Genomic DNA, 27,623 nt, shown 5'->3' with positions numbered 1-27,623 from the left:
TGCGCTTGTATGATGGAGGCGTGAGCAGCGACAAAGAGGCGAGGGAGATACAGAGAAAGTGCATCTGATGAGGATAAAAAAAAGCCTGCAAGCGCTAGTGTGACTCAATGGGTTGGTCTGGAAGGAGAATGCGTGGACCGCACAGTGCGACTGGGAAATAAACCCACAGACGCCAGTGAATGCGTTCGCTATCGGATGGTTGGAGGCTGGCTGTACTGATCAGTTGATAATAGGCTGGAGATGAATTGGCGAGAGGGTCGCAGACGGTTCTACCAGAATCATGCGGTGTTGGCAGCAGCCGACATGAATGACAAATAAAGGAGATATTCGAGCGAACAACACAAGCACCAAGCGCAGAGGATTGTGTAGAAATCTATCGGACTTGACTCAAGCCACGCATAACGTCGCCTCGGATCCGATGGACCTCCCTCGCCGTTGTTAGAAAAGACGCAAAGGGATTACAGAATCAAACATTGATGAATTTAGTGAATTTCATAGATTGAAGTGTTTAAGCGTTTCTTTTGTCAGGCGAGACCTGAAAAACTTCCACAATGGCTCTGGTCATGGAGCCTGTGAGCAAGTGGAGTTCGAGTCAAGTGGTGGACTGGATGAAAGGTACGCCACGGTTTTAAGATAGATGTGCATTAGCTGTTGGCAACCAACCTGCACACAAAATGCATTGAAATATATATTCTCTGGACTCAAGTATAACGGCACGAAATGCGCCCAACTCCGATCAATAAACAGTGCGAATCTAGAGCCATCACTGGTGATTGGGGGAAACAAAAACACCTGCTGAACCTCAGTATATGTAGTCAATTATATAATTGCAACAGATTGATATTCTATTCTATTTTATTATTCTATTCTATTCTATGTGGTCTCTCTATACCACTAATGGAATTAAATGTTCAATAGAAATGTTGGGTGTGGAATTGGCATTGATATAGATTTGGACCTGAGAGAATCTCAAAGCACTGCAGGATGAGTTGGTTCAGTGGTAATTGAAAGAGTTCAGGACAGTCTTTGCCTTTTAAATGGCAGATCAGAAGAGTCTGAACATTGCCATTATGGGAGTAATGGTCCACTGAAATGAAGGCATTGGGGTGAATTTGACTCTGAAGTTAAACAAATATTTATAGTAATGTAGACCTGTAGGTATTTGAAGTGAAGCATGTTAGACACTAATATATCTAAAATGACTTTAATTTCTCTGGTTAGTTATAGGGAACATGAAAGATGGACTATGTAGAGAATATATTACTAATAGCTATTACAATCCTCTGTAGTGGATCTAGTGCATATACTAAATATGTAGATTTTTTATTAACTATATCCCAAAATATTATTTCAGATCTGCAATACAGCTGGTAATAATGTAGTAATAACTATATATTGAAAGAAGAAGATAAGACAGATGATTTATACAGTATTTGGTGCTAGTTCAGGTGATTCATATGAGAGATGTAGTGTGTGTGAGGTCATGGATCAAGGCTGGCGGTAGGCCCATGTTGTTTTGGAGAGATGCTTAACCAGTTGGTGGTAAATCCCCATGTGCTGCTGAGCCACTGTGGATTGATGGAACAGCAGTTGATATGACTATCTTTAACACACGCACACACACACACACACACACACACACACACACACACACACACACACACACACACACACACACACACACACACACACACACACACACACACACACACACACACACACACACACACACACACACACTTTTCATTTGAGAGAGAGAGAATATGTTTTCTGTTCATTCTATGGTTATTGTTTACATGGATTGTAGGTTACTGTCATGTGTTTTGTGTGTATCTCATTCCTGTGTATGTCTGTGTTGATATGTGTCATTGTTACTGTGTAATGTGTTGGTTGTCTGTGCTGAGCATGGTACTCATGTGGATAATTAAACCCTCACAGTGATGCTCAAACTAATGTGTTAATTTACTTATTCACGCCTCCGCACTGCCTCAACACACGCTCACTCACAGACTCAGTCACGCTCCAAACATACACAGCAGCTCGGCTGGCTAGCTAAGACAGACACACTACTGACTGACTACTGGGATTAGACACAAAGCAGTTTACAAATTCTGTAAAAGAGTACATAGTAGTCAAGGTGTCCGTGTGTGTGTGTGCATATGTGTGTGAGAGAGCTTTTGCTTGGAAAGACTAGTGGAATAGGAGGATTATAGGGATGTAATGGAAGAGTGGGAATGGCAGAGGAGAGAGTAAAAGGATAATAATGAGGAAATTCAGAGGTGATGGAGAGAAGAGAAAGAGATTGCATATTGGAAGAGATGGAGAGGAGATGAGGACGGGAAGACATTTCAGAGGGAGGACCCTATGGTAGCCCAGCCACATCTGATGAGTAGAGCTGAGACAGGTTCTAGGCGCAAAGCCTAGTAATGTTGATGTAAAGTGAGGGATGGAGGAATGGAGGGAGCCACAGTCACAGAGGGAGCCACAGTCACAGAGGGAGCCACAGTCACAGAGGGAGCCACAGTCACAGAGGGAGCCACAGTCACAGAGGGAGCCACAGTCACAGAGGGAGCCACAGTCACAGAGGGAATGGAAGGAAATTGAGTTTGTGTAATCTTGTCTCGGATCCATTCCTATACTCCCAGTCCCAAGGGCCCACAGCATCTCCGTCTCATCATTACCATTCAGAGGTTCCATTATTAGCATACGGCTCAGTGATGTCCCGAGGCCAAATAGGAGCACCCAGTGACCTTCCCATAATGCCACTCTCTGCATCCTCCTGGTGTTTCCTGTGTCCAAGGCTCTCTACTCTCTCAGCAGGAAATAAATGGAGCCTTTAAATTAAGGGCGAACTGTGCTTGTCAGTTTGGACGTATTGTTTATTTACACATATATTGCAGTTTAAACAGCTACAAATACTTGGTTAATGTTCAAGCTGTTTTATGAAAAGATAAACATTTTCATAAATTGGTTATTTTCACACAAAACACCTGCCATACATTTGTGCTAAAGAAAATTACTAAAATGATTATGCAGCTAGCTAAGCTGTAATGCACTGCCCTAGCAGAATCATGTTAAAAATGAGACCAATCTCCTCACTTGGGTTGCATAGCATGGCATGCATATTAGATGTTTGAATATAATGTGCCATATGTTGGGTATTTGAGTGGGTATTTGAGTGTATGTATAGACTAGAGTATGTGTGTGCACATTTACAGCATGTTTCTCTGGTAAGAGTGTGTTTATCGTCTTAAACTTTGTGTGTGTTTGTGTGTGTGAGTGTGTTTTGATCTGAATGGCTGGCACCCTGCCCATGTCTCTTGACAGTGATAAAATATGTAGATTAACATAGTGCCCCCTCCCGTAGAAAGCCAACACAGTAATGTATCACAGCAGTTAACAGAATTGACTCACCGCAGCCTCAATTACTAGCGGATTAATTGTCTCTCATCTCATCTCTCTCTGTGTCTCTTTGTGTGCTCTTCCCAGTCAGGGTGGCTGTCTGTCTCCTCCATTGATCTCATCACAAAAATAGCTCTGTTTGTTAACAGGATTTTTTTGGGTAAAGCTATAGGCTAGTTTGTTATGGAGGGGTTGCTCTGCCCATTTAGATGGACAAAGCCCATCTCTGAATTGAGGTGTAATATAGATGTTTAAAAGGACAAATACGTGTTTGTGCTTTAGAATGGACTATCTGTGTGTTTATGTATGGGGATAGTTGTTATCTGGAGAGAACATTCATACTTTAGATAATGTCCCTGCTAGTTTTGGTGGGGAGAAGTTAGAGGGGTCTTTTCTATTGCTATAACGTTTCACTTACATGTTTACATTCAGTATTGTCGTCTTGCAGCAGACTGTACTCCAAACCCCACTGCATGGTTTCTATAGCAACATGGGGATTTCTTCATTGACAAGTGGGTCTTGATTAACTTGGTAAAGAGGCTGATTTGTTAAGCCCTTAAATTGTGTACAAAGCCATGTAACTCTCTTCTTGCAGCTTCTCCATCATTTAGCTGCCAGCTGAACTTGAGCCGAATGCTTCATTAGGTCCAGGCACACTGAGATTGAATCACAAGGAGGAGATGAGGGCTCCACAGCCTTCTTTGTGGGAGGCTGACCAAGGGAGGAGAAAGGAGAGAAAGAGTGTGGGAGAGTGGATGAGGAGAGTGTGCTTGTGTCTGCGTGTGTGAGTGTGTGTGTGTAACAGCAGTGTGTGTCTGTAAGCAGTGTGTGTCAGAGCTGGAGTGTGTGTGTGTGAGTGTGTGTGTAACAGCAGTGTGTGTCAGTGCTGGAGAGATTGTGTGTGAGTGTTGAGTCCACACTTAGACAGATGGTGTTTGTACAGCTGTGAATTAAAGCTTTCAGAGAGGATCACTGAGATGGTGGCATCTCTGTTTTTGTATGCCAGGGGGATAGGAGGATCTGTTTGAACAGCTCCCCTATTCCTCCCCCAGGGAGGGAAGGATGGAAGAATGGAAGGATGATGCTGTGTGTCAATTGGGTTTAGTGTGGGACTAACTAAATGTTTACTAATGACAGGCCTCTGTCAACTGTTGGTTATGAGTGGGCTGTGTGTGTGTAATAAATGTTGTGAGAGTGTTTGAATGTGACATGGTCTTAATAAAGATATGATGTGTGTGGGTTCTGTTAATAATAGGAGGAAGGTTGTATGTAATGGTATGCGTAGAGGGTATGCATATGTAATGGTATGTGGAAAGGGTTGGTTGTGTGTGGGTTGTATGTACCACTGTAATTTGTTGGACATCCGTGGACGTCTGTGTAACGTGGGTTATTAAAGCTTGCCTATAGCTGGGTAAGGCTGTGTGTGTATGTCTGTTTAGCTGTGCCCAGAACAGCACTATGTTCAGCTCTGCCACGTGTGTTCATCTCTGAGATCTCTGTGTGTCAGTTTGTATTAAACCAAGCACTGGCACACACTCAAAGGCTGCAGTTTCAAAGCCCAGAAATGAGAGACGCGAAGACACACACACACACACACACACACACATTCAGAGAGAGAGAGTGAAAGAGGGATAGAGAGAGAGAGGGGAGAGAGAAAGAGAGCGAGAAAGAGAGAGAGACAGAGAGAGAGAGATGGAGGGATAGAGTCACTGTATATCCCTCAGGACTGCAGGGCTGAACTGATAAGAAGGAGTTTCTTCACACAGCCCTGACCAGATAACACAACATCTTCACACACACTATTTAGACTGATGTCTGAAAGGGACTGAGGTTGTTGGGGCTTACATCTGAAACACACTGCCTGCATTGGCCTTAGTTGGTCATAATAATCTGGATGGATGGATGGAGTTGATACAAAAACTATTGTAACTTGAATAGTATTATATTGTCTCTCAAAGTTATATGCAATTACAGTTCTTTACCAGAAATATTTCTCAATGAAACATCAAGACATGTGTATGAGGTAGTAGCAGACAGGAGCAGAGAGGAGTGAGCCAAAACAAATCTGTTTATCTAATGAATATTTCCCTTTGTAATGGGTTTTCCCCGCGTCATCTTCTCTCCTCTCTCTTCAGGGCTGGATGACTGTCTGCAGCAGTACATTAAGACGTTTGAGAGGGAGAAGGTGGGGGGAGACCAGCTGCTTCGTATCACCCACCAAGAGCTGGAGGACCTGGGAGTGTCCCGTATCGGACACCAGGAGCTCATCCTGGAGGCTGTGGATCTACTCTGTGCTCTGGTGAGTAGCCATGATGGAGTCAGGGGTGCTGGTCAGGGGTTAGGGCTAGCTAGAGTTAGAGCTTGTCCTGGAGGCTATGGACCTACTCTGTCCCCTGCATTCAGTCATGTATTCCTCTCTAGAGTCACCACCAGGCTGGGTGGAGTCATGAATCATACAGAGAATCTATGATTTATACAGGGATTCAGTGACTCATCCAGAGGATCGATGAAACCCCCAAAGAGTGTGAATCAAGTCAGGAAGTCAGAGAACCATCCAGAGACTCACCAACTGAAGTAGCTTTTTAGTCCAAGCCTAGGCTTAATCTGTGTCCGGGAAGTCAGGCTTCGGTGTTTAATCTGTTTTCCTTTGAATGTTTTGGGGATAGTGAAGACCCCTTTTATAGAGGTCAGACAGGCAGCTGGCGGGGATAATGCTTAACTCTAAGAGTCTTTACAGCTTAGGAGTGCGGTGCTAGGATATGTTGAAGCATTTTTGCTCTGACAGCATTTCAGACTCTTGTTCAATCTTGTACGTTTTGTTTTGTCTGACGTCTGTGTCAATCTTAGGACATATCGTTTTATAATCCCCTTAAGTAGCATTTTCTTTCTGATTATTGATCATTAGTAGTTGCCACCTTCACAGTTGGGTAAACATCTGATTTAGGCTGATAGTGTTGTATTAGACCAGGTAATTGCCCTGTTTGTCAGTTAAATTCCCCTGTTCCATCTGTATCCTGTAATTGATTCCAGAGAAAATAAACACACACACACATACTGTACAATCACATCACCCCACACACAGACACAAAACAATACACATCAGCATCTAGGGTGGTTTGGGTGGGTGTGACACATGGATGACAGAGAGTGATGACCAAGAGAATATAATAGATAGAGAGAAAGAGGGGGAGAGAGAGGAAGAGAGAGAAGAGAGAGAGTGCGAGCAGAGAATGAGTGGGTGAGATTAATGGGACTAAAGGTAAACGAGTGACGCGTAAAGAGGAGGTGGGATGGAGAGAGGGAAGGAGTGATGTAGAGAGAGAGGAGCTAGAGAGGAGGGGACGGAGAGTTAGGAAACAGAGGTCACAGATGTTATCTGAAGCCCACTCATCCTCCATAGCCACATGGGTAAGCCTCGCCTTCATTCCCAAAGCCCCTTATGCAACTGGGATTTAGTTAAATCAGTCAGTCAGGCATGCTGTATTAAATACGATTACTCATCGGCCAGCCCCCATCCAAGAAACCCTGGCATGACAGACGCCCTCAGACACCCACGTGCATAGGGGGCATTGTGGGTAGTGCATGATGAGTGTTTTCTTGTTTCCCCACACATGCGAGGTGACAGCTGGAGGGGGAGTGGGGGTGGGTCTGATGGATCACTGGTTCTGTTAGATCCTCAGATGTTTGTCACACAGTGAGGCAGGCGTAAGCAGGCGGGCTGGACTCCCTATGAGCCCCTGTCAGTACGACTGGCTTTTTATTTACCACGCTTTTAATCCCTGTACTTTCACTGCCTGTATGGAAAGAAACGTTACAGTGAATTATTTGTGTATGCCACATTCATTTCCTTTGAACGACAGTGTGAACAGTGCTTACGGACAAGGGAGTTTAGGTAGTGTTTTTATGATTACCGTAGACTTGTTTATCTCAACAATTTTATCATACAGTATATTTACAGCTCTTGGGGAAGGTAGTAGCCTTTAATTTTCTCTTTTAGTTGCTTTCACATGTACAGGATGTGACTCACTGGTTAGTGTGCACTTTGTTCTTCACACACTATAGTCAAGATCTCCTTTGGTGAAATGCACCCATGTCAGGCGACTTCCTGTAATTGTGTATAATATTGGCTCTGACATTGCTGTTGTTTGTTTGGAATTGATATCTACAGGGTAAAACCCCTTGAGACCCGTTGAGACCCACCATCACCTCTTCCTGAGGGTTCTGTAGAAACATAAAACAACAGAAAGCATCAACAGTCCCATGTACAATAACAATAGCATCCCGGTAGTAAATTATAATGACAACAAGAATCGACCAAAACAATACAAATCATATCCCCTCTCCTTTCTCTCTTTCTCCCTCAGAACTACGGTTTGGAGACCGAGAATCTGAAGACTCTATCCCATAAGCTTAATGCCTCAGCCAAGAACCTGCAGAACTTCATCACAGGACGGCGGCGCAGTGGTCACTATGACGGCCGTGTCGCCCGCAGGCTGCCCAACGACTTCCTCACCTCCGTGGTGGACCTCATCGCTGCAGCCAAGAGCCTGCTGGCATGGCTGGATAGGTGAGATTTGCAATGAGCTACAGTACACACACAATCACACGCATACATGCTCAGGCACACTCTATTATACCCAGACTATTCTCATAGGTTGCTTTTCAAATCACACAGTTCTCTATGTAGTGCACTACTTTTGTCCAGACCCCATAGGGTGTCATATGAGAGTTTACCCATAATTAATTCAGAGGTCAAGGGTCAGAAACGGTTCACTGGGTAGCAGAAACACATGGTCTGTTTTTGACCACTCAAACACGACTAAGTTGATGTCCTTACATAATTTCCATGAGCAATCAGCTGACAAACAAAAGATGAGTAAAGCCTTTATGTAAGTGTTGATTTTGAGAGGTTGGCCATGAGAGATCACTGAGCGTGTCTGTTAGGAGCTACTGTTTATCCTCCTCAGGTCCTCTGTGAGATGCTGCCAGACAGTGTGTGTGTGTGTGTGTATGTGTGTGTGTGTGTGTGTGTGTGTGTGTGTGTGTGTGTGTGTGTGTGTGTGTGTGTGTGTGTGTGTGTGTGTGTGTGTGTACGGGTGTGTGTACGGGTGTGTGTACGGGTGTGTGGGTGTATTAAGACATGCAGTAAACAAACATGTTTGTTTACTGCATAACTAGTTTGATTCCCTAGACTTGCACTGTAATTTAAGAACTGAACAATACCAGCGTCATATACTACACTGAACAAAAATATAAACGCAACATGTAAAGTGTTGGTCCTATGTTTCATGAGCTGAAATAAAAGATCCCAGAAATTCTACATATGCACAAAAAGCTTATTTCTCTCAAATCCTGTGCACAAATTTGTTTACATCCCTGTTAGTGAGCATTTCTCATTTGCCAAGATAATCCATCCACCTGACAGGTGTAGCATATCAAGAAGCTGATTAAACAGCATGATCATTACACAGGTGCACCTTGTGCTGGGGACAATAAAAGGCCACTCTAAAATGTGCAGTTTTGTCACACAACAATGCCACAGATGTCTCAAGTTTTGTGGGAGCGTGCAATTGGCATGCTGACTGCAGGAATGTCCACCAGAGCTGTTGCCAGAGAATTGAATGTTAATTTCTCTACCATAAGCCGTTTCTCTACCAACGTCGTTTTAGAGAATTTGGCAGTACGACCAACTGGCGTCACAACTGCAGAACACGTGTATGGCGTTGTGTGAGCGAGTGGTTTGTTAATGTCAACATTGTGAATAGTCCCCCATGGCGGTGGCGGGGTTATGGTATGGGCAGGCGTAAGCTACGGACAACGAACACAATTTCATTTTATTGATGGCAATTTGAATGCACAGAGATACCGTGACGAGATCCTGAGGCCCATTGTCGTGCCATTCATCCGCCGCCATCACCTCACGTTTCAGCATGATACACAATTCCTGGAAGCTGAAAATGTCCCAGTTCTTCCATGGCCTGCGTACTTGTTGCATGTTGCGTTTATATTTTTGTTCAGTATATATCGGGACAGTGCATTTTTTCTTATTTTGGCTCTATGCTCCAAAGGTTTGGATTTGAAGTCAAACAATGACTATATGGTTAAAGTGCAGACTGTCAGCTTTAATTTTTGGGTATTTTTATCCATATCGGGTGAACCAATTAGAAATTACAGCACTTTTTGTACATAGTCCCCCCATTTTAGGACACCAAAGGTTTTTGGACAAATTCACTTACAGTATATGTGTATTAAAGTAGTAAAAAGTTACAATTTTGGTCCCATATTCATACCACGCAATGACTACATCAAGCTTGTGACTACACATTTGTTGGATGCATTTGCTGTTTGTTTTGGTTATGTTTCAGATTATTTTGTGCCCAATAGAAATGGTAAATAATGTATTGTGTCATTTTGGAGTCACTTTTATTGTAAATAAGAATATAATGTTTTCTAAACACTTCTACATTAATGTGGATGCTACCATGATTATGGATAATCCTGAATGAATAGTGAATAATGATAAGTGAGATGGTTACAGACGCACAAATATCATACCCCCCAAAAAATATTATGTATTGGTGGGAGGTTAGCATGTCTTGAGGGTATGATATTTGTGCGTCTGTAACTTTCTCATTGATCATTATTCACGATTCATTCAGGATTATCCGTAATCATGGTAGCATCCACATTCATGTAGAATTGTTTAGAAACATATTCTATTCTAATTTACAATAAAAGTGACTCCAAAATGAAACAATACATTATTTAACATTAATTTCTATTGAGCACAAAATATTCTGAAACACAACCAAAACAAACAGCAAATGCATCAAACAAATTTGTAAAGTCACAAGCATGATGTAGTCATTGTGTGCTATGAATATTGGACCAAATACTTTAATACACATAAGTGAATTTGTCCCAATACTTTTGGTCCTCTAAAATTGGGGGACTGTGTACTGAAAGTGCTGTAATTTCAAACGGTTCACCTGATATGGATGTAAATACCCTCATATTAAAGCTGACAGTCTGCACTTTTACATTGTTTGATTTAAAATCCAAGCTGTTGGAGTATAGAGCCAAAAGAAGAAAAGAACAATGGAGATAACAGTCATTGTCATATATAATATGACACACGATACACACTTCATACTCACCAACATGTATTGTCCAGTCAAAGGGATTAGAATTAAGAATGATCTAATGGTTAATTCCAGGTGCTACTTCTTTTTCAGGTCTCCGTTTGCAGCAGTGGCAGACTACTCCATGACAAGAAACAATGTGATTCAGCTGTGTCTAGAGCTCACCACGATTGTACAGCAGGTAAGCCATCAAACACAGTCCCATATACAGCTGTACCACTAGCTAGCATTACCACTGTTACTGTTTCCCAAAACTGGGTTATAACAAACATTTCTCAAAGCCTTTTTTAAATTAAGTTAGTCAACACGGAAGCTGTGTTCTCTGCTCTGCTATTGGAAATGACTATATGTGTCATCATGCCCATGGAGAGAGGATAGCCTCTGGCTACTCAAATGTAGCCTTGCCTTTTGTAAAGAGCATGACGGCCTGCGTGACTACCATACAGTATGTGTTTCTCTGTGTTGCTCTAATTCGTACTGCGGGAGCAGAGCTGAGCTGTCCCAATATATATAAATAGGGGAAGGCTGTGACTGTGTAGAGACATCCGTCTTCACTAGAGCAGGACAAGGTACTGTAGGGGGAGGGCTGCAGGGAGTGAGGGAGTGTTAGTTCAGCGCTGGGTCCTGCAGGGATTGGCACAAGGACAGGCAGGCACATACGAGAGGCAGTGGCGTATGACGCACCCCCGCAGTCCCCCTAAAAGCTCAGGGCCCCCCAGATAGCATATGGGCACGTCATAAGCCATAGCAAAATGTTTAGAATTACAGGAAGTTAGCTTTAAAACTGCAACATTTTCTCTCAGCCTCATGGATTTTTTTTTTAATAGCATAAGGTTAGCTATAAAACTGCAAATTTTTCTCTCAGCCTCATGGCCAAATGTGTAGAATTGCATGAGATTAGTTAGGGGGGGACTTGCTTAGACCTTGCGGGGGGGCCTCTCGAAACTGCGCTACGCCACTGAGGAGAGGGTCTCGTCCAAGACTGGGGAGGTGCTCCAAAAGACCAGCAGGTAGAGAAGTGGAGGTTTCATCTGTGTTTGGCTGTCCTTAGAGTCTATCTGATGGCAGGGAGACATCGCCAGTAGAGAGAGAGAAGGAGCAGAGAGAGGTAGCGAGGGATGCAGGCCCCAAAAGGGCAGAGTGACTCATGGTGGACTGTTTGTGTGTGTGTGTGTGTGTGTGTGTGTGTGTGTGTGTGTGTGTGTGTGTGTGTGTGTGTGTGTGTGTGTGTGTGTGTGTGTGTGTGTGTGTGTGTGTGTGTGTGTGTATGTGTGTGTGTGTGTGTGTGTGTGTGAGTGTGTGTGTGTGTGGGGCGGGGGGTGGGACATCGGTGCTGAACCTCTCTGTTCTTTGCAAATAGCCACTTTGTTATAACTGGAATAATAATCACTTCTCTGACACATTGTCCTGTGGTAACCTCTGCCTCTCCATCTCCCTCTGTTTTTCAGGACTGTTCTGTGTATGAGACAGAAAATAAGATTCTGCATGTGGTGAGTGGGCCCACTTATTTCAATTCCCTTCAACACATCCAAACATAATTAAAATCCCCATAACTCAGTTACTGGCTGGCGACTCATCCCTAATCCATCTTAAATCACTGTTCACTCTTTTCCCCTTCACTCCATCCTTCCCTTTTCCAGTGTAAGACTCTATCTGGAGTGTGTGATCACATCATCTCTCTGTCCTCTGACCCGATGGTGTCCCAGTCAGCCCATTTGGAGGTGGTTCAGCTGGCCAACATCAAGTCCACTGAGGGACTGGTAAGACTCCCCAGACACTCAGGCATACAGACTAGAAGGTCTTGTGCCTTGTACTTACTTTCTCTCTCTCACACAAATACAAAACATGCACTCTTTCTGGGTGATCAACCTATACAAAATACCCCATAACGACAAAGTGAAAAGAGGCTTTTAGAAATACCTTATTTACATAAGTATTAAGACCCTTTGTTATGAGACTCGAAATTGAGCTCAGGTGCATCCTTTCCATTGGTCATCCTTGAGATGTTTCTACAACTTGATTGGAGTCCAACTGTGGTAAATTAAATTGATTGGACATGATTTGGAAAGGCACACACCGGTCTATATAAGGTCCCACAGTTGACTTTGCATGTCAGAGCAAAAACCAAGCCATGAGGTTGAAGGAATTGTCAGTAGAGCTCAGAGACAGGATTGTGTCAAGGCACAGATCTGGGGAAGGGTACCAAAACATTTCTGCAACATTGAAGGTCCCCAAGAACACAGTGGCCTCCATCATTCTTAAATGGAAGAAGTTTGGAACCACCAAGACTCTTCCTAGAGCTGGCCGACCGGCCAAACTGAGCCGTCGGGGGAGAAAGGCCTTGGTCAGGGAGGTGACCAAGAACCTAATGGTCACTCTGACAGAGCTCCAGAGTTCCTCTGTGGAGATGGGAGAACCTTCCAGAAGGACAACTATCTCTGCAGCACTCCACTAATCAGGCCTTTATGGTAGAGTGGCCAGACGGAAGCCACTCCTCTGTAAAAGGCACATGACAGCCCGCTTGGAGTTTGCCAAAAGGCACCTAGGACTCTCAGACCATGAGAAACAAGATTCTCTGGTCTGATGAAACCAAGATTGAACTCTTTGACCTGAATGCCAAGCGTCACATCTGGAGGAAACCTGACATCATCCCTAAGGTATAGCATGGTGGTGGCAGCATCATGCTGTGGGGATGTTTTTCACTGGGAAACTAGTCAGGATCGAGGGAAAGGTGAACGGAGCAAAGTGCAGAGATCCTTGATGAAAACCTGCTCCAGAGCACACAGGACCTCAGACTGGGGTGAAGGTTAACCTTCCAACAGGACAACAACCCTAAGCACACAGCCAAGACAACGCAGGAGTTGCTTCGGGACAAGTCTCTGAATATCCCTGAGTGGTCCAGCCAGAGACCTGAAAATAGTTGTGCAGCGACGCTCCCCATCCAACCTGACAGAGCTTGAGAGGATCTGCAGAGAAGAATGGGAGAAACTCCCCAAATACAGGTGTGCCAAGCTTGTGGCATCATACCCAAGAATACTCAAGGCTGTAATCACTGCCAAAGTTGCTTCAACAAAGTACTGAGTAAAAGTTTTGAATACTTATGTAAATGTGATATTTCAGTTTTTTATTTTTAATACATTTGCTAAAATTTTAAAAACCTGTTTTTGCTTGTCATTATGGGGCATTGTGTGTAGATTGATGAGGGAATTTTAAAAAATGGATTTTAGAGTAAGGCTGTAACGTAACAAAATGTGAATAAAGTCAAGGGGTCTGAATACTTTCCGAATGCACTGTATTTACTTAGTAGATTTCTCCTGTACAATATGTGGACATAAACTGTTATCTAAAACCTCCATGTTTGCTCTGACTTGCACTTAGATATGACTGTCCTGCTTGGGGCTGTAAGCTCCCACCCCCACACACAAATAAATGCACAGACCACACAGAGGGCCACAGAGCTTTTCACATACAGTACAGGCAATATAACCTGAACAGAGGAGTGGGCCGTGTGGGAAAAAAATAAACCTCTTACTCTCATCTCACTCAGACTGAAATGCACTGAGTGTGTGTGCTTGTGTGTGTCTATTTGTTATGCATTTACAGCCCATCTAAGGGCAGGCTTGAACATTTTAGTATGTTTGTCTGTTTGCCTCTACGAGTGACAGTGACCGATTGAATATTTACGATATGGATTTTTATTTTTATTTTATTTATTTATTTCACCTTTATTTAACCAGGTAAGCCAGTTGAGAACAAGTTCTCATTTACAACTGTGACCTGGACAAGATAAAGCAAAGCAGTGCGATAAAAACAACAACACAGAGTTACATATGGGGTAAAACAAAACATAAAGTCAAAAATACAACAGAAAATATATATACAGTGTGTGCAAATGTAGCAAGTTATGGAGGTAAGGCAATACATAGGCTATAGTGCAAAATAATTACAATTAGTATTAACACTGGAATAATAGATGTGCAAGAGATGATGTGCAAATAGAGATACTGGGGTGCAAATGAGCAAAATAAATAACAATATGGGGATGAGGTAGTTGGGTGGGCTAATTTCAGATGGGCTGTGTACAGGTGCAGTGATCGGAAAGGTGCTCTGACAACTGATGCTTAAAGTTAGTGAGGGAGATAAGAGTCTCCAGCTTCAGAGATTTTTGCAGTTCGTTCCAGTCATTGGCAGCAGAGAACTGGAAGGAATGGCGGCCAAAGGAGGTGTTGGCTTTGGGGATGACCAGTGAGATATATTTTATGAGATATATAGATTTATGGATGTGTTTTATGTAGCTTTGTACTGAATGTATTTATGTGTTTGTGCTTGTTATGTACTGTACATGGATGTGTGAACTTGTCAGGATATGGCTGTACGCTACCTCTCTCTGTCTCTGTATAGGGCATGTACATCAAATCGACATATGATGGCCTGCATGTCATCACTGGAACTACAGAGGGAGTGAGTATATTTTCAACATTGTCAGTCAGGACTATGAAGCCATAGTCTCCCGAGTGGCGCAGTGGTCTAAGGCACTGTATTGCAGTGCTAGCTGTGCCACTAGAGATCCTGGTTCGAATCCAGGCTCTGTTGTAGCTGGCCGTGACCGGGAGACCCATGGGGCGGTGCTCAATTGGCCCAGGATAGGGGAGGGAATGGCCGGCAGGGATGTAGCTCAGTTGGTTGAGCATGGCGTTTGCAACGCCAGGGTTGTGGGTTCAATTCCCACCAGTAAAAAAATAAAAAATATATATATATTTAAAAAAAGAATGATGTATGCACTCACTAACGGTAAGTCGCTCTGGATAAGAGCGTCTGCTAAATGACTAAAATGTAAATGTAATTTGGCACATAGATCATTCTCCTATGATATAGACGGAGAAGTGTCACTCATGGCTGTGTCACAGTGAATCTCCTTAATGACAGTGAACAGCATCAGGCCCATCAGGTTTTATAGCTGTGTGATGTGTCTTCCTCTCCATAAGTCTCTGGCTGACCGCTGTAAGAAAATCCATGCAGGCGATGAAGTCATCCAGGTCAATCATCAGACAGTGGTGTGTCTCTCGCTCTCTTCTTACCTTATATTATCTCTCTGCTCATCCCCTTTATCTTGTTCTCATCTTATGTTTACATACTGGTATATAACTACCCTATGATTACTACTATGCTTGTGCGAAAGGTAGCCCTTTGTGTTTTTCATTGTGTGTGTGTGTGTGTGTGTGTGTGCGTGTGTGTTTGTTGGCGTGTGGCGCTAGGTGGGCTGGCAGTTGAAGAATTTGGTGAATTCTTTGCGTGGGGACCCCGGCGGTGTTATGCTGACTCTGAAGAAGCGCCCACAGAGTACACTCACATCCACCCCAGCACTGCTGAAGAACATGAGATGGAAACCCTTAGCCCTGCAAGTATGACAACACTTTCAACCTCCACACAACTGATGAATGTGTGTATATACTTTATAGTATATATGGAATAGGGTGGCATTTCAGACACAGCCTGTGTGTTAGTGAGAGGTGATTTATATACTGTATACCACTATTTTATCAGTAGGTTAATGAGTGAGAGGGTGTGTGAACTTTTGCATGTGCATAGTATGTGACTGTCTATGCATGGTGACGGTGAGTATGCAATCAGGAGAGTGCATTTGTATGCTTGTGGATCTCGGTAAAGCAGTGAGTTTTTGTGACTGTGTCTGTCTGTGTGTCATATTCTGCCCCAAACAGTTGTGTAATATAGAAGTCGTATCTGAACTAGTGCTTGGAAGACGCGTGTGTGTGAGGGGCATATGTGACTCCATCCCTGACCCCCCTCTGAGTCCCACGCTGGGCTAAGTGCTGTTTTCCTCCCTCCCCCTGGGGCCCTGACCAACTGGAGCGCATCAGAGCTCTGACGCCTCCTGATCCCCCCCCCCCATCCTCTCCTCCTCCTTCTCCCTCTCACCTTCTTCTTTACCTCCTCTCCTCTCCCTACCATCCTCTCCCTCTTGTTTCATCATGCATCCAGATTCAGTTATTGACTTATGCTTTGAATTTACAGTTCATCAAATGCAAAGGATCAAATACATTTTCCATTCCCTAACCCTGCCTTTAGCCATTCTCCAATCGAGAAATGAGCAATTCCCACAAATTGAAGCTCTAATGGTTTGATTAAGCGTAGTCTTAAACTGCTTACGAGACTACACATCACTGCAGTATGTCAGAAAACTAACCCCCTCTCTCTCTCCCCCTTCTCCCCCCCTCTTTCCTTCTCCCCCCTCTTTCTCTCTCTCTCCTCACAGCCCATCATCCCTCAGAGCCCCAGCAGCAGTGTGGCGACGCCCACCACTACCCGGAGCACCCCGTCCAGGAGAGACAGCTGTGCCCTGCAGGACCTCTTCATCCCCCCGCCCCCTGAGGAACCATACACCCCCAGGTACATATACAAGCTGCCTCACTGTGACATACTGTATGCCTTACCTTAGGGATTACAGTGTAGTCACTGTTCATATGCTGTACTTTTGAGTAAGTTAACTGCAGTGAAATATTGTACAATGGTTTACCTGTGTAATTACGATAGTCTGTGTATTTAGTCAGTTTGTTCCCTTTTGAGGAGTGATTTATGTGCCTTGTAGTATATGAGTTTGTTTAGGTTTACCTATGCAGTCGATGCTCCATAGGTCAGCAGACTCTCTCCATGATCTGTGCTGCAGAGATGACAAGGGGAATCTACCAGGTGACGATGACCTCCAAGCTGAAGTCCCGGTAGCCAAGGGCTCTGAGTCCCCCAACTCCTTCCTGGACCAGGAGTGTCGCCAACATTTTCCTCTGGTGGAGGAGGATGCTGTTCTCTACTGCTATGAGTACGACCAGAACCACGGACCTCCACCTGTCCGCAGGGACAGCACCCCCACTTATGGTATGACCCAGTTGAAGCCTGCATATTTGTATGAGGGATGTCAATCCCCCACATACTATATGGTATGACCCAGTCCAAGCCTGTGTCTTTGGATGTGGGATGTCAATCCCCCACATATGGTATGACCCAGTCCAAGGCTGTGTGTTTGGATGTGGGATGTCAATCCCTCACATATGGCATTAACCCAGTCCAAGGCTGTGCGTTTGGATGAAGGATGCCTGTGGTGCACTTGTTCCTATGCAATGCTTTTTGTGTTTGTAATGTTAGTGTTTGTGTCACTGTGGTGTTAATATAGGCCGTTTGTAGCTCTTTGATGTTCCTGGGTAGGTCTGTAATGTTGTATGTTATCTGTGCTGTGTGCTCCAGGCAGGCTTAGGCCCATCTCCATGCCAGTGGAATATAACTGTGTGGGAGACTATGAAGACTCGGCCAAGCTGAAAAGAGAGAGCAGGAGAGGTGAGTGGGAGGCTGGGATGGAGAGAGAGGGAGAGATAAAGAGCGAGGGGAGACAGAAAGAGAGAGATATAGCAGAAGAGGTGAGTGGGTGGATATCTCTCATAATTGGGCCAGGGATGGGTTTTCTACCTCCCCATCTCAGATGTCTTAGCCAAGGGACCAGGAGGCTGAGCAGCCATGCAAGGCAGGGCTCAGTGCATGATAGATATGATGCTGAATTAGCTATCCTCCTATTTATCTGTCCCTCTTTTCCTGTATCTTCTTTCTGTGTATCTTAATTAGTCCTTCCTGCTCTCTCTCTCTTTCTCTCTCGTCTCTTTCTCTCGGTCTCCCTCTCTCTCTTTGCTTTTGGGTCTTGAAGGTACTGTATGTCGTTGCCTTGGCAACTGTAGCCAGGATCTTCCCAAGATTCGTGCATTTCATTGGTTGCGGCCAAGCCCAGTGGCAAACAGAGTAGGAAGAGAGCGAATGGCCTTATTTCAGTCTGAGAGGCAGCCATTGTGATGTTATGTTTATGATTCCTGAAGGGGGTGGTGGCAGTCAGTCTACTGTTCCTGTGGGCTTTTCAGCATCAGTGAGGGTGCTATATTTATCTGCCTTTTTGGCAAGAGGCAATATCTTGACATATTGAATGTCTGCCTTAATGCAACATTTCTTTCTATTTATGAGGGAAATGCCCTGCAAATATCAAAATAATGACACTCCTTTAGGAATTACTCTGTTGGTTCAGTGCAGTAATGGAGTTTGAGTGAAGTCTAGATATTTGTCTGAATGACAAGACCGAGTAAAGCCTTAGAGCCCTAAAGCCGAATGCCTGGACACACTACAGGATTACACAAAACATCAATTACACTTCCCAGTGATATGACTCACAAAACTAGCCCATAAGTCAGATTGAGGATATTAGTCAATGGGCCTTTTTTTTTTTGGTCATTTAGCAGACGCTCTTATCCAGAGCGACTTACAGGAGCAATTAGGGTTAAGTGCCTTGCTCAAGGGCACATCGACAGATTTTTCACCTAGTCGACTCGGGGATTAGAACCAGCGACCTTTCAGTTACTGGCACAACGCTCTTACCCACTAAGCTACCTGCCGCCCTAATGAAATGACTATGCCCACAAGTCACACAACTGTCCCTTTTCATCCAAGCAATCATTACACAATCTCTAGAATTTGATTTTGGCTTGGCTTGTTTTTCGCTGTTGTTTAAAGTTTGCATTAACTAAGTTACAGCACAATGAATATTCAGTAGGTAGAAATTATGTACACATTGTAGGCCTATAGATTCAAATGGCATTCGACAAAGTGATATAATTGCTGGCCTTCCCTGCTCCCATAGAAAACTCTCTGCTGCGCTATGTGAGTCAGAGTGAGGCCATGCCAGAGGAGTACCTGACAGGACGCAGCAGGAAGAAGGGTGACAAGGGCAGCCCCGCCCACTACGCCCTCCACCCAGCCCTCCAGATGGAAGTCTCCATGTCCACATCCAGCTCTGACTCTGCCTCCCTCTATCATGTAAGTCCCATTGGTCCCAGACCCCTGAGACAACACTGACGTGTCGTTTGTTGTGATTAAGGTCAGATATTTCGAGGACTGATCACAGTGAAGACAGACCAATGTGTATTGCTATCTCTCAAATTCATGTGTGTTATTTTGTAGATGTTTGAACGATCCTCGCTGCTCTCAAGGTCTAGGAAGAAGAGTAAAGGTGAGTTATTTAAAACCTACAGTCCATACCCCATGTACAGTCTCAAATATGCACTACATACATCTAGATACATGCTGATGCAGACCAATACAGTCCATTCATTGCTACCCTCTCCTCCTCTCTCCTCACTGCAGTAGGCGGTTCTCTGTCCTCCATCAGTAAGAGGCGTATCTCCTGTAAGGACCTGGGGCGAGGGGACTGTGAGGGCTGGCTGTGGAAGAAGAAGGATGCTAAAAGCTACTTCTCCCAGAAGTGGAAAAAGTACTGGTTCATCCTGAAAGATACCTGCCTATACTGGTACATGAATGAGGAGGTGAGTGTGTGACAGACTTGCTGATTTGTAATACCGTGGCTTCCTCTCCTGATTATCTTATCTAAAATGTGAACCATCCCTATTTATTTTTTGTATGTGTCAGAAAGGTAATGGGTGTCAGAACAATATATGATATTGTGTTTTTTCCTCCCTCAGGATGAAAAGGCAGAGGGCTTTGTTAGTCTCCCAGAATTCAAGATCGATCGTGCATCTGAGTGCCGTAGGAAGTAGTGAGTACATGTATTTGTGTTTGTATACCGATTAATGAATATTTGGGTCTTGTGGTCTGTGTGAACCTCAACATGTGTTTGTTTGAATGTGTCGAGAATGGAGTGTGTGTGTGTCTTTAAATGCATTATATGTTTATGGGTGTCTTGTGTCTCTATGTACAGTATATGCAGTCTGTGTATGTGCCCCAGGATATGCACAGTATGGTGGAATCTGTCCTTGACATCATGTTTATGTGTTCCAGTGCTTTCAAGGCCTGCCATCCAAAGATCAAGAGTTTCTACTTTGCAGCAGACAATGTGGATGACATGAACAGGTGAGAGTCACTGTCAGTGAGGATTACTTAAGCTGACACAGAGCTGAGATATGAGAGGGGGAGACAGGAAGATACAAGGAGGTGAGACAGACTGACAGAAACCTGTAAAGTGTAGGAAAATAGGGCTAGGCAGGTGACCAGGTGAGCTGATGTGAGATGCAAAAACAACCGGGGATAACAGAATGGTGTGTGGTGTGTGAGATCTGGAATGGTGTGTAGCTGTCATGTTTCATTAGTGTTGTTCCCTCACAGGTGGCTGAGTCGTCTGACCATGGCAGTGGCAGGTTACTCGGAGCAGGAGAGGATCCGACAGGACCAGGGTGAGAATACATGAATACACATGAATAAAGCTGGCAATAATAATGGACAACAGCTGCTTTGTTTGCCCTACTTTAGAAAACCCCCCCACATTGTCTCTTTCTGATGGTGACGTGTCCTCTTTTCTGCTTCGTCTTTGTCATCATCACCAGACTACTGGAGTGAAAGTGACCATGAGGACATGGAGATGCCTTCAACCATGCCGAAACAGGACAGCCCTCCACCCCCCTACGACAGCTACCCCAGGCCCCCCTCGGCAAGTTAATCTCTCTTTAAAAAGCTAGACAACAACTCTGTGCATAGTTTTAATATGTTATTTACATTATTGTTACAATGCCATTATATACCTCTCTAGCTGAGTCTCTTCCCTCTTTTTTTATCATTCTGGTAATTATATTAATAACCGGTACAATGCCATTACACCTTTCTGTCTGGTTCTCTTTAGGTGTCCCAGATGAGTCCATACTTGGAGCCTAAACACGGCCGCCTCTCCTCTGAAACCTTCCAGTCACGCTCCTCTCATGAGGAGTTCCACCCCGAGCCACAGGAGGGCAGTGGGGACGGCTCCCCTGGTCAGAAGTCCTCCAGCCAACGGCGTTCGTGGCAGGACTTGATCGAGACTCCCCTGGGCAGCACAGGGCTCCACTACCTGCAGACCCTGCCCCTGGAGGAGGCCCTGCTGCGTTCCCCTGGAGGAGGTGGCCTGTCTGTGGAGTACCGCCGCCAGTCAACCCTCCCTGCTCAGCGCAGCCTGTTGCAGGAGCACTATGGCCCACTGCCCCTGCAACTCAGCCCCAGTGTCCCTGTAGAGGCTGGGGGGAAACCCCGTAGCTTCACCCTGCCCCGAGACAGTGGGCTCCATGCCATCCTCTCGGCCAGCGCCTCTGACCACAGGGACCACAACCGCTACCAGCTGGCCAGAGACACAGGTGAGACATTACTGAGACATGACTGAGACACAGGACAAAGAGATGTGACAGCCATGACACCATGAAATGGAGAGACATGACACTGTGAGGCAGAGAAGAAAGAGATTTGACAACAACCTCATTCTCACTCTCTCTGCCACATTCTACAATATAACTTGATGGGTAAAAATAGTTGAATATACTTAAATGGAAATTAGTCCTTCTAGAGTTATAACCAGGTAACCAGTAGTGAGTGACATTGTAATTATAGGCATTGTTCAGGCACAGTCTGTGTCACAGACTTTGCTGATTGTCTGAGAGTTAGACCCATCCCCCATCCCTAGAGACCTCCAGGACACTATTCTAAAGTGAAGTGAAATCTTAGTGTCCTAATTGACACTAATTCATCCTGGCAGCCCAACCCCCTCCTCGATGTCTTACACACACGCACGCAAACACACACACACACACACGCGCGTGCGTGGGCACACACACACAATGAAAAACACATAGGGCAACAATTTTCTAAAGCATAGTAGTAATCATAGGGTAGTTACATACCAGTATGTAAACATAAGATGAGAACAAGATAAAGGGGATGAGCAGAGAGATAATATAAGGTAAGAAGAGAGAGAGAGACACACCACTGTCTGATGATTGACCTGGATGACTTCATCGCCTGCATGGATTTTCTTACAGCGGTCAGCCAGAGACTTATGGAGAGGAAGACACATCACACAGCTATAAAACCTGATGGGCCTGATGCTGTTCACTGTCATTAAGGAGATTCACTGTGACACAGCCATGAGTGACACTTCTCCGTCTATATCATAGGAGAATGATCTACGTGCCAAATGGCTTCATAGTCCTGACTGAGAATGTTGAAAATATACTCACTCCCTCTGTAGTTCCAGTGATGACATGCAGGCCATCATATGTCGATTTGATGTACATGCCCTATACAGAGACAGAGAGAGGTAGCGTACAGCCATATCCTGACAAGTTCACACATCCATATACAGTACATAACAAACACAAACACATAAATGCATACAGTACAAAGCTACATAAAACACATCCATAAATCCATATCATAAATATTCAATCGGACACTGTCACTTGTAGAGGCAAACAGAGGGGGGGGGGGGATAATCCTTTCAGCCCATGTTAATGTTGAATTTTGAAGAGGACAAAGAAACATGCCCAAGGGGCCTTTTTTTCTGTCCTAATTTCCCTACTGCGCTATCACTCACTGTCTCTACTGCTCTCTCTATAGACTCTAACACAAAGATATGCAGAAAAAACTGCATGATACACTTCAAGAGGCACAGATTCACAACTGACCCCCGAAACACACAACACGTCTCACAAATACACAAAATAATATGCCAACCACCAGACACAAAACCTCTGGGTCTGTTTGAGTCCACATTGCTTGCCAGATAACTTAACATAAGATAAGAGCTATGTGACAATAGCACCATAAGAGGGCATAAGAGGAAAGTATTCAGACCCCTTTTCCACATTTTGTTACGTTACAGCCTTATTCTAAAATGGATTCAATAGTTTTTTTCTTCATCAATCTACACACAATACCCCATAATGTCAAAGCAAAAACAGGTTTTTAGAAATCTTTGCAAATGTATTAAAAATAAAAAACTGATATATCACATTTACATAAGTATTCAGACCCTTTACTCAGTACTTTGTTGAAGCACCTTTGGCAGCGATTACAGCCTCGACTCTTCTTGGGTATGATGCTACAAGCTTGGCACACCTGTATTTGGGGAGTTTCTCCCATTCTTCTCTGCAGATCCTCTCAAGCTCTGTCATGTTGGATGGGGAGCGTCGCTGCACAGCTATTTTCAGGTCTCTCCAGAGATGGTGGCTCCAAGAGTTCACTCTAACAGAGATCCAGAGTTCCTCTGTGGAGATGGGAGAACCTTCCAGAACGACAACCATCTCTGCAGCACTCCACCAATCGTGCCTTTATGGTAGTGGCCAGACGGAAGCCACTCCTCAGTAAAAGGCACATGACAGCCCGCTTGGAGTTTGCCAAAAGGCACCTAAAGGATTCTCAGACCATGAGAAACAAGATTCTCTGGTCTGATGAAACCAAGACTGAACTCTTTGGCCTGAATGACAAGCGTCACGTCTGGAGGAAACAAGGCACCGCTCATCACCTGGCCAATACCATCCCTACGGTGAAGCATGGTGGTGGCGGCATCATGCTGTTTTTCAGTGGCAGGGAATGGGAGACTAGTCAAGATTGAGGGAAAGATGAACGGAGCAAAGCACAGAGAGATCCTTGATGAAAACCTGCTCCAGAGCGCTCAGGACCTCAGACTCAGGACATCACACCTTCCAACAGGACAACGACCCTAAGCACACAGCCAAGACAATGCAGGAGTGGCTTCGGGACAAGTCTCTGAATGTCCTTGAGTGGCCCAGCCAGAGCCCGGACTTGAACCCCATTTAAAATCTCTGGAGAGACCTGAAAATAGCTGTCCATCCAACCTGACAGAGCTTGTGAGGATCTGCAGAGAAGAATGGGAGAAACTCCCCAAATACAGGTGTGCCAAGCTTGTAGCATCATACCCAAGAAGACTTGAGGCTGTAATCGCTGCCAAAGGTGCTTCAACAAAGTACTGAGTAAATGGTCTGAATACTTATGTAAATGTGATGTTTCCGTTTTTTAAATTTTATTTTTTATATATTTGCAAACATTTCTAAAAACCTATTTTTGCTTTGTCATTATGGGGTACTGTGTGTAGAATAAGGCTGTAACGTAACAAAATGTGGAAAAAGTGAAGGGATCTGAATACTTTCCGAATGCACTGTATGTAAAGGATAGCATGGGAAATTCCACAGTAGCAGCCTACTGTGTGTGTGTTGCCTGCCTATGAGGAAGTGCAATGCTGTGCTGAGATCTAGATTCACATGCATGTTGTTGCTGTTGTTTATGTGGTGCAATATAAAACAGCAGGTGAATGACACATATGGTGACTCTGCTTGTCCTCAGGCTGTGAGCGGGAGGGACGTCCCCAGGCTGACTCTTTGGGGGACCTGTACCGGGCCCTGGAGAGGGCAAACCTGTCCTCCATAGGCGACCACCGGCCCTCCTCCCGCCTGGAGTACAAACGTTCCTTCGTCCGCCGCATCAACGACCCACTGCTCAGTGAAAAGCTGCACCGTCTCCGCATCCTACAGAGTGCTCTCAAGGTATGACAGGACCTATAGAATATAGTGTGTGTACAGTGTGTGTATGTGTGTGTGTACAGTGTTTGTAGCCTATACAGTGTATCACCTCTTAAATCACATTCTTCTCTCCTCCTGACAGAATGTCCCTCTTCAGGACTCTGACCCATCATTGGGATTTTTAGGATAGCCTGTGTGGAACAGACCATGGACACAGCAGCCCCATCACAGTCACCTCATACATCCTGCCAAGGGACGTGCCCTTACTGCCCTACCCCAGACATCCCCTCATCCCTGGAAGACAACCATAACAACCAGTGTTACACCCCCCCCCCCACTCAATTTCACTCTCTCTGCACACCCACATCTGCTTCTAAGGACCTTTCCTCATGCAAAATAGTTTGCTCAGTGAGCAAAATAACCATAACATATTAAATAGATGGGATAACAAATTATACAAGTTGCATCGTGAATGCGTGCAATGCATGTTCACATTATTTACTTAAACTCTGGTTCAATAATAGTAATCTTCTCATTGACATTATTAAAGGAAAGTTACAACATAAATTGCCCTTGAGAATATAGTGAGGCCAGGATTCAATCAGATCAGCGTTAACCCACGGTAACCGACAAATGCATAGCTAAATATTGCTTTTGTTTAGGCAGTGTCAGAGGTGTAACTGTTTTGGAGCTGTCAAATCGGTGAGCGGCTGCTCTTGTGGTCATTGTCACGAAACCACGTTATAAGTTCAGAAGGAGAAAGTGTAGACTATGTAGAAATAAAGACACTCAAATTGAAAATCATCAACCAAAATAAAAAGGATGTCAGCCTAATCTAAGTGTAGATCATAATCAACATTCCGTTGTTCCAACTTGTAACAGGGCTGCATGGGATTTCTACCATTGCGAATCAGTGCATCCAGTGACAATGTCCACAATAGGTATAATGCCGGGAGCCGCCTGTAGATTTGATAGCTCCAACGTAGTTACACCTCTGACACTGCCAAAACAAAAGCAATATGTAGCTATGCATTTGTCGTTACTGCGGTTAGCGCTGATCTGATTGAATCCTGGCCTGAGTTTGATGGTATTTTTTGCACAGTTCATTGTTTTGTGTGAGGAAAATGTCACGTTATGTGTTTTTACGCTAATCTCCCTTTCAGTAGCTCTTCAACACACATTCATCTCACTCTGGGTTTCTGTCCACCCCATCTCACTCACTCACTCACTAACTCACTCACTCTCTCACGCGCTCTCAGAACATTGTCTGTGGAGGACAGTATGGTTTGACTTATTAAGAGTAATCTTCTAGAAGGCACACATGACATCCACAGCCTTTTCTGGTTTGATGATATTGGATATTTCCACCCATCTGAAAGACTGCATTAGTGGGGCGCCCTTTAACTCACTGCTCACCTGCATGACCATGTTAGAAACTTCTGCTTCTGTACAGTACTGTCTGTTCTGAAGACTATGCCAGGGTTGTATCACTACAATGAATCTTGATCCTAAATGAGCTAAAATAAGCAATTGTATTTTTGATGTCTACAATGTTTATGTTATGCATGTGTGAATGGTAAATGAGTATGTACTGTATGTCTGTGTGTTATGAGAGTGTACAGTATGTTAAGCATATATATTTATTTCATAAACTGGATATCACACAACTGGTATGTCAGCACAAAATGTAAGGAGATTATATTTCAACTTCAGTGTTGTGCCTCAGAGATTCTGAAAGTATTAACACTCCAAGACTGGGTGAACATAGATAGTTTATGGCTGCAGGGCGGAATTTCTCTCTTATAATAAACAGAAACTGGTGCACAGAGACAGACAGACAGACAGACAGACGAGGACTGGTAATAATAAACCAGTACTGTCAATTGTGAAGAGTTGATCAGAAACACGTGTCTATTTTTGTATGCATGCTATCTATCCAAATGTTTGTAAATGATTTTGTATTCCGAGGAGTGTGTGTGATCTGGAAACTGCTGGTGTGAACCCATCGTCCACATTGTGTTTCTAAGAAATATTTTACATTATAAGTAAAAGCAACAGAAGAAAGTGTTTGTTTTTGAAGTGATCTCTGCTAAAAGGTAAATATCTGTATTTATAAACTGTTCAATGTTTGAGCATGCTTTGTATAACTTAAACAGAATACCATTCCATTTGAAATCTATGGAAGTTGCACATGTTTGCCGTATTGTGGCTAATTTACTTTTTTATTCAATAATAATAAACAAAGGCTTGTCCATCTCCAGAACTCTCCCTGAATGATGATTCCTCCATTTCAAGTATTATATTCCTGATGAGGGGACAGGGGCGGATTGGCCATCAGGCAATTCTGGCAAATGCCAAATGGGCTGGACCCTTTTTTTGTTTGGTGTATAAAAATAATATAAGGTGACATGGCCGGCGGCCAATGGGCCTGTTAAATAGGGAGAAAAATTGTTTTGGGGTGCAATTTCTCTGTTATACTAATCTATAATGAGCCTTTGGCTGATCAGTGGGCAACGGCCCGGTTTTCTGAGCTGAGCTGAGGTCATGCAAACTAACATTCAAAGTCAAACGTGGCATCAGCAAAGAGACCTTCTCCGACTCTGTCATCAGTTAGACAGCCAAGATCATGGATCGTAAAAAACGGAAAGGGTGCCTATAAAAGTAGAAAGACCACATTCTAAATTGTCACCTCACTCAAAACTTCATATTTTTGTGTGGCTAAAACCATGATTTGGTCAAACAG

The 27,623-nt window shown here is 44.1% G+C and overlaps 1 protein-coding gene across 4 annotated transcripts; it reads left to right on the top strand.

Annotated features, from left to right (window-relative positions):
• LOC121573638 (connector enhancer of kinase suppressor of ras 2-like) lies at window positions 1–27,133 on the top strand. Of its 4 annotated transcripts, none has more exons than XM_045222474.1 (22): window positions 1–615; window positions 5,538–5,701; window positions 7,767–7,969; window positions 10,638–10,725; window positions 11,993–12,034; window positions 12,185–12,304; window positions 14,946–15,005; window positions 15,530–15,598; window positions 15,800–15,946; window positions 16,819–16,952; window positions 17,230–17,435; window positions 17,802–17,891; window positions 19,231–19,406; window positions 19,551–19,599; window positions 19,734–19,912; window positions 20,069–20,142; window positions 20,385–20,456; window positions 20,709–20,776; window positions 20,927–21,030; window positions 21,220–21,703; window positions 24,705–24,904; window positions 25,023–27,133. In XM_045222474.1, the coding sequence occupies exons 1-22, from the start codon at window positions 552–554 to the stop codon at window positions 25,068–25,070; spliced, it is 2,841 nt and encodes a 946-aa protein (XP_045078409.1). In that variant the 5' UTR covers window positions 1–551; the 3' UTR covers window positions 25,071–27,133. The 4 variants fall into 4 exon arrangements, with proteins under 4 accessions (XP_045078409.1, XP_045078407.1, XP_045078408.1 ...); XM_045222472.1 differs by having other exon boundaries at window positions 17,197–17,435; XM_045222473.1 differs by having other exon boundaries at window positions 10,620–10,725.
• Window positions 27,134–27,623: the final 490 nt, after the last annotated feature.

This window comes from Coregonus clupeaformis, chromosome 9, assembly GCF_020615455.1.
Source record: "Coregonus clupeaformis isolate EN_2021a chromosome 9, ASM2061545v1, whole genome shotgun sequence".
Classification (NCBI taxonomy): domain Eukaryota; kingdom Metazoa; phylum Chordata; class Actinopteri; order Salmoniformes; family Salmonidae; genus Coregonus; species Coregonus clupeaformis.
This window is presented reverse-complemented; position numbering and strand designations above follow the sequence as displayed.

Coding starts and splice junctions, on each gene's coding strand:
- LOC121573638 (XM_045222471.1), top strand. CDS start 552: ATGGCTCTGGTCATGGAGCCTGTGAGCAAGTGGAGTTCGAGTCAAGTG. Junction 5,702..7,766: donor TGGATCTACTCTGTGCTCTG/GTGAGTAGCCAT, acceptor TTTCTCCCTCAG/AACTACGGTTTGGAGACCGA. Junction 17,892..19,230: donor GAAAAGAGAGAGCAGGAGAG/GTGAGTGGGAGG, acceptor CTGCTCCCATAG/AAAACTCTCTGCTGCGCTAT.